The 7,520-nt window shown below is 38.8% G+C and overlaps 1 protein-coding gene across 1 annotated transcript in view; it reads left to right on the forward strand.

The window, feature by feature from the left end:
• Positions 1-4,665, forward strand: part of LOC103387513 (rho-related GTP-binding protein RhoQ) — a 14,589-nt gene extending 9,924 nt beyond the window's left edge. Inside the window, exons 4-5 of the mRNA XM_008322192.3 lie at positions 898-993; positions 2,137-4,665. Coding sequence (XP_008320414.1) covers positions 898-993; positions 2,137-2,298 — 258 coding nt within the window. The 3' untranslated portion in view covers positions 2,299-4,665. The remainder of the gene's footprint in view (positions 1-897; positions 994-2,136) is intronic.
• The last annotated feature ends 2,855 nt before the right edge of the window (positions 4,666-7,520 follow it).

Consider the following 7,520-nt stretch of genomic DNA (forward strand, 5'->3'; position numbering starts at 1 on the left):
TCAGGTGAAAGCCAAAAGATTGATGCTGTTTGTCTGCGATGCTGTGACTAAGAAGAACGCTGTGGCACCTTGTGTGATAAATGGCTTTACACAACAGGAAGTGTGTGTGTCAACACTGGCTGGTTTCAGAATGACACAACGCCGACAGTTTGACAGCATGGACTCAGAAAGGTGTCCTAACATGCATAGAACATATATTAAGAAATGGGCGACCATCGGTGATTTGCTTGTTTTAGAAATGTTGCTTTTTACCTGTTTGTGTCGTGATTTTAGCTAATAATTCCCTAACAAGTTTAAGTGCTTATTAACAAGTAACAGCACTATTTTAGTATTAGTATTTAATATTTTTAAAATAATAATTTATTTAAAGATACTGGTAGCTTCAATTATGTTTTGGTCTGTAGCAGGCTCCTGCATGATAAGATCACACTTTATTGTGTTTGTTCTTTTAAATGGGATTGTCATTCACAAAATGACACAAACGAAAAAATCCTTACCCTCATCAAACCTCATCAAACTACACATGACTTGTAGTTATGAGTGAGTCTACTGCAGTGTTTTTCAACCTTGGGGTCGTGACCCCATGATTGGTCGCATAGAATTCACATGGGGTCCCCTGAAATACCTAGTAATTGATTAAAACTTTTTTTATCAATTACTAGATTTTTTTTTAAATTAAAATTTAAAGAAAATTCTTATTTAAAGCACTACACACAATCTCAAATAAGCATGTAAAATATCTGAGCACACTTTGATTGACAGCTGTGATCAAATGGCTGCAAGTGTCAGAATGGGGTCACAAGCCAAAAAACTTTGGAAACTTCTGGTCTACTGTTTTATCAAAGTTGATGTTTGAATGTTTAAGTCAACTATAATTCTGACATGGCTCTCTTTCAGATTGACCTTCGTGATGATCCCAAGACAATTGCCAAACTGAATGACATGAAGGAGAAGCCAATAGCTACAGAGCAAGGACAGAAACTGGCTAAAGAGGTTTGTAGAGTGATTCCTCTGTGGTCATAACATGTAGGTTAGGTTGTAGGTAGAGACTGTCTCAGTGGTAATGAAATCCCCCTTCTTCTCATCACTTTTATCACATGGAAATAGATTCTGTATCATCATGGATGTTATTTACTGGAAGACTTTCTCTTCTATATGCACTCAGGAAGTTAGCATTAGGGACAAGGGAATGCAGCTGGTCCGGCTTTGTCTAAAAGACAGAAAGTCCAGCACCGACCAACCTTTTTTGTTTTTTAATTAATTTAACAGAAATGTAGTTGTGACTGTCAAATTATTTCTTGGCCTTCTTGAATCATTACACCCAGGATAGACATCGTAACGCTGAGCCTAGATAACTGTGCTTCAGTGAGGTACTACATTCACTGCACAAATGTGACAGTCAATAAAGCAGCTTTGTGTATTCTACTGCGAAATAGTTATAATTAACCCCCAGTGGTTCGGGTTATTGGAGCACTGTGTTTGTAAATGAAAACATTTGTTGATGAAGTCAAGTATAGTAGCTGACGGCTAACTTAATGAGGTAAAGTGAGGACACTCTAATATTAGCTCTGCTCTCTGGTCGTTAGCTGCTAAAGTTAGAAGTGTCAACCTGAGCCAAGGCAAACAGGGGACTGGTGGCCACAGCAGAAGTGGACATAGACAGTCGCAGTCTGTCCTGCGCTCAGAGAGGCTAGTCTCACACAAGCAGACTGACCCTGTGGTAGTTGAGAGGGTATTTTAGATTGATGTAATAGAGCAACAATAAATAGAATTTTTGAATACAGATCTGTTGTCATTCAGATTATTTGGTTCATTTATACCTCAACCCTTTAAAGGCCTACCAAAAGACAGGTCTGTCGTAGCATATCATTACTACATGATGTAGTATTTTTGTAGCATTTCAAAATGATAATACAACCTATATATATATCACACATTTGTGTTTTCTTTGTCAGTTTTTACAACAAAAACTGTGACATTGGGTGAAAGTTTCTGAAGCTGTTTGTGTTTGTTGTTCATCTGAGAAAATATTTAATTTGTCCCCTTTTTTCAATTCAACAGAAAATTCAAGAGACTTCCCAAACTACCAGTGTTATTGCTATCTCTTTGCTGACTGTCTGTTCTTTATTTCATCAGATTGGTGCCTGCTGTTATGTGGAATGTTCAGCGTTGACCCAGAAAGGCCTGAAGACGGTGTTTGATGAAGCCATCATCGCCATCCTCACTCCTAAGAGAAAGAAGGGAACCTTAAAGAGAAGACTGGGACCTCGCTGCATTAACTGCTGTCTGATCACGTGATACATGAAGCCCCCCTCCACCTCCTCCTCCTGCCCCTAGATCTCTCAGCAGCCGAGCATAGACTAAACCTGAACTGAAGTGAGAAAGACAGACCACACAGACAGCAGATTTAGACAAATATGAAAGTGAAACAGGCAAAACAGGAGCGACCTTCACGCTGCAGCGCTCCTGGAGGGTCATTAGTTCATCTCTGGCTGCCTGTCACTGGGGTTAAGGATGTAGTCTACTACCAAAGGAGCACAAAACCCAAGTCAGTCTGTTCTTCTTAAAGGTTTTTTGCCTGAAGAGTACCTACTTTTATAGCAATTTTTAAAACATTTTCTGGAACAAAATTATTTTATGCTCTTACAGAAAAGAAATATGCTACATTATTGGAGTTCCTATGATTTCTTTGGTTTTGAAGAAGGACGTTGTATTGATCTGTGTCCAAATCATGGGGAAACACAACAGCAGCTAGTTATAAACCAGTTGCTGATCAGATGTGACACTGTGACGGTGCCCAGGATGTATCTCTGCAGATACGGGCCCAGGTTTTTCTCATTTATATTCTGCTTTAAAAATATATATATACTGTTGACCTACAGGCTCTGTTTCTTAAGATGAACTCACGTGCCAAGCTCTGCGTTGTGGGAAAAAAAAAAATCAAAAACACTCAGAGAATCAGATGAGAGATGTTGGACCCAGAGCTCAATTATTTTTAAGTTTGAGAGTCTTGTATGTTTTTTGCCTTATGAAAAATTCATCCTTTTATATTGTGGCATGCCAAAACAAACTGTAATATACCTGGAGCTGGGAGCCTGGTGAGAAACTGAAGAGGTTTATTATCCATTTTTAAAATGTATTTTATCCAGAGTTTATGCTTTCCATATCTCCAATATAGAGCTCATCCAGACTGTGCAAATATTATTTTGTCTACCGATAGTTCACCTATTAGTTTTTTAAACATGCATAATTCTTTTATCACATTTAAGAATGTTTAAAGAATTGAAAAATGTTAAGCTGAAACACATGTCCAAAGAATCGCCTTATCATCCGAATCAGGCGGCTGAGTCGACCCGAGACTGTACGCGTTTCTAATGCACAACATGAAGCACAGTAACGTCACTTCTGTTTTACACCACTCAAAAAGCACATTTCTCTTCTGCATTACAAATGCCTCTCCTGGGGGAAAAAAAGCACAGAAATGCACACTGGTCCATTTGGCACAAGTTTCCAACACAGCACACTGAGTGTTGTTTTCTCTGTGATCCAAGGCAGCCTGACCTTGTACCCACCAAATGTAACCTTTTCAGAAAATATCAGAAACTTATTTTGAACAATTATTGGAAGGCACAAAAAGGAGTTTGAGTCATTTGCACCAGCTGTTTGTCAAATCTGAATTTACATTGACTTTAAGTTGTGGACATTTACTCATTAGTATAGCGTACAGTAGGACCTGCATTTAAAGGAATAGTTCACCTGAGTTTTTCACTGTGATTCTCGTCTTGAGTGACAAGATGTGAAGAAAATGACCTGACACTGAGAGTGTAATCTGAAATAAACTGCACAAAAATTTGAATAACCATACACATTTTCCCAAGGCCAGACTCTTAAATGTGAGGCCAACCTATGAGGAGATGGTGGAATCCAGTTTGCAGTAATCCTAATCTGAAGTTAAAAGAATATTTGTAGGAAGTATTGGGGTAATAGTACTTTCACAAAGTTCGTGGTTACAGCTCTTAGTAACAGGGTGTGAAATATAGATCATCAACTGGTGGCCCCTGTGCCAAATCTGGCCCAAAGAACCATCCAATCCACCCCACTACTGGATACATCAAATAATAGTGTTAGGCAGAAATGGGATTTTTATTTCATTTATTTGAGTGTCCGACCCCTCAGGTGTCTGTCGTGAAAAATTCTGCCCCTCCAACAAATATAGTTGGTGACCCGTGCTGCAATGCGGCATAAGTTTCAGCTATTCACGTCTGTCAAACTGAAAATAACTCAATTTCCTTCAGTCCACACATCTAAACGTCATATCTCTTTTCTTTGTGCATTACCCTTTTAAAACACTGAGAACTGAGTGGCGGGCCAACTTGTAAATGATCATTTCCTGTTTGAAGTTTAGACATGATGAATGATTAAAAGCTTTAATGTCAATGGTGCTCCTCCTCTGTGTTCCAGCCTGCTGTGTACGTGTGTAATGGTTCTTTTCTGAGCTGAACAGTGCATCGCAGAGAGAATGGCCTTCTCTTTACAACAGTCTTTGCTCGCTTCTGTTTTGTGAACGTCCACCCTCAGGATCCAGGACTGATGTGCTGCAGTCTCAGATGCATTTTACCGGTTTATGCTACTCTCTTCTTAATAAATGTGATAACTGTGTTAAAACGTTGGCTCGAGGGCTTAACTCTTGACAGTGTCTTGTGCAGTTGTTGAATCCCAGGCTGCTCGTTATGGGTCAGACATCACTGGGCTGACTCTAAGCAGGTCATCAGTAGTTTAGAATGACTGGATCCATCATCAAGGTTGGAATACACGCAGTGGATTTTAATTCACAAGTGTTGTTCCTTTATATGAATTATTTATTTTTATTATTTCTTTCATTTTAATTTTACTTGAAATAATGCCATTATTAACACTCTCCTTTGTTATTCCTTTAAATTGACATTGTTTTAGACCACTACAGAAAATCGATCCTACTTTACACCACTGGTTTCCGAACGTTCTCTGTAGTGCCCCCTTTTGATGATTGGACTATTTTTTCAAAATTATTTTTTAAGACCATTTGAAAATATGAATATTCGTGAATATTCACGAAACCGCATCACAGTATAAGGCGTTTTACTTGATCGGATGTGATCGAATCTTTTGTCATTGCATATTATGTCCACAAGATGGCAGCATTGTCTCGTCTATAAGTTACCGTCACTAGATTGGAAAAGGGCTGAAGACTTGATTCTTTTTCAATCTATACAACTAGAGTGTGTTTTATCATGACTTAACATTAAAGAAAGGGCATAAAATTATGTTTTCAACCATAAAATAATCCACTTCAGAATTTATCATACGGGAAATAACTAAAAAATAGTTTACTTTAAAGTGTATTGCTAAACAAAAAATCATATCCGGTTTATCCCTGATCAAGGACACATAGCAAAGTCTTCTGTAAAAGTCTGTTATTTTAATTATTTCCTCCCTGTTGTGATTATTATCTCCACTAGTATACCAAAACAATTTAAGTCTTAGCATGAGTTTTGTGACTGATTCCCTCAGGGCTGTTTCGTCACACAATGTACATAAAGATAATAATATCAGCATAAAATATAACCTGTACAAGATACCTTCGGCACCTTTCTAGGAACTGAAACATTATCCACTCAACATCCCAACAAACCTCTGTCTATTTAATACTGCAACTGATCTTAATCCAGATCTATTTCTGTGCTGACGACCGATGCCAAACGTTGTCTGTCAACACTTGTGATTTGTTTGCATGATCATCAGACTTGCAGCTTGCTTGGGTAAGTAATATTTTATTGTTCTCTCTGACACAACACATATGTTTAATTAAATTGCTAAGGCTAACGCTTGTGGGTAAATGGTAATATGACACATGTTGACTGTAGCTGTCCTGCTATTTCTAATTGTCCCAAAAATATAAATATTTTCTCAAATCATGAACTTTACATCATATCTATTAAAGATAACCTAAAACCCTGTAAGAGACCATAAACTAAGCAATGTAATGTTCATTTATTATTAAGTGGGAAATGCCAACAGTTTTCCAAAGAGGGGGCAGCCTGGACCATAGTTTGGAGCATTGGTGGTTTGAAAACCCATTACTGGCAGAGCTGTGGTGTGTTGAGCAAGGACAGAGAACTCCACCACTCCCTGGGCGTAGTAAAGTGCAGCCTACTGCACCTAAATGCAGAGGACAATTTTGTTGTGTGACGCAATATGTGCAATAACGAAGTATCTCTTAGTCCTTCTCCTCCTATTGTGCTTTACCTGTAATTGCTATGTTTATTTCTTATTTTCCTCATTTGATCTGCTTATCAAACCCTTTTAGAGTTTATGTTGTGGCAATAATACAGCAAACTCTAAAACACTGAATGCTCTGTACGGTGCTCTTGCACCACACACAGCAGGGTAATTAAGGGAAGTGGTCAATTGGGAGGTCTATTTGTGTTAATATTGACTTGAACAAATGTTTGTTTGTTTTTTTGTGAGGACTACATACATGAGGCATGTTTAACTCCTCACCAGTAAATGTGTAAGTCAATGTGTTGCTTCATAATGATGTGCCTAATACCTAAAACTAGTAATTATATAGTCGTTCTTTTAGTGCCTTGCTTGAGAGAGCTCATGTGTGACACTGAATTTGTGCATCTTCTAAATGAAGGATTACATCTTCTACTTACATTTATTCTTAAACAACTCTGTCTGAATTTCAGATAGTCTCTCTGACATATCTGTATGGGTGAAAGCCCATCACCTCCAGCTAAACCATGCAACATGACATATCCACCAAAACTGACTCCCTATCTCTGGCTCCAAGTAGCAGGAAACTTGATGTCGTGATGGATGACCCGTTGACCTTACCAGATCATGTTGTCTCTGTCACCAGGTTATGTCGCTTTACACTATTCAATATAAGACAGACGAGGCCTTACCTAACCCAACATGCCACCCAGCTCCTGGTACAGACTATGTGACTACTGTGCTGTGAAACCTCTACAGATGGTCCAGAACGCAGCAGCGCACCTCGTCTTCAATCAGCCTAGAAGGGCACATGCTCATTGAGCAACACTGTCTACCCATAGCTTGCAAAGTACTTAATGAGTCTGCTCCTACCTACTAAAGTGTTCTGATAAAGGCTTATGTTCCCTCACGATTTCGCCACTCGTCTAGGGAATGTCATGTGGCAGTCCCAAGACCCCGCAATCCAGCTCTTTTCATGAGTTGTTCCACGCTGGTGGAATGACCTACCAAGCACTACCAGAACAGGGGCATCCCTGCCTATCTTCAAGAACCTCTTGAAGACCACCTGTCCTAACACTTCCCTGTCCTTCTCTACCTCTACCCTCCTCTAGCTCCACCTGCACTTGTTTCCTAATGTATGTATGTATGTAACCTGATTGTTAATCCTCCTCTTGTAAGTCGGTTTGGATAAAAGCATCTGCTAAATGCATAAATGTAAATATAATGGTTGTAATATACCGTATGATATGGTATATATATAC

The sequence above is a fragment of the Cynoglossus semilaevis genome, chromosome 12 (genome assembly GCF_000523025.1).
Source record: "Cynoglossus semilaevis isolate Cse_v1.0 chromosome 12, Cse_v1.0, whole genome shotgun sequence".
NCBI lineage: Eukaryota > Metazoa > Chordata > Actinopteri > Pleuronectiformes > Cynoglossidae > Cynoglossus > Cynoglossus semilaevis.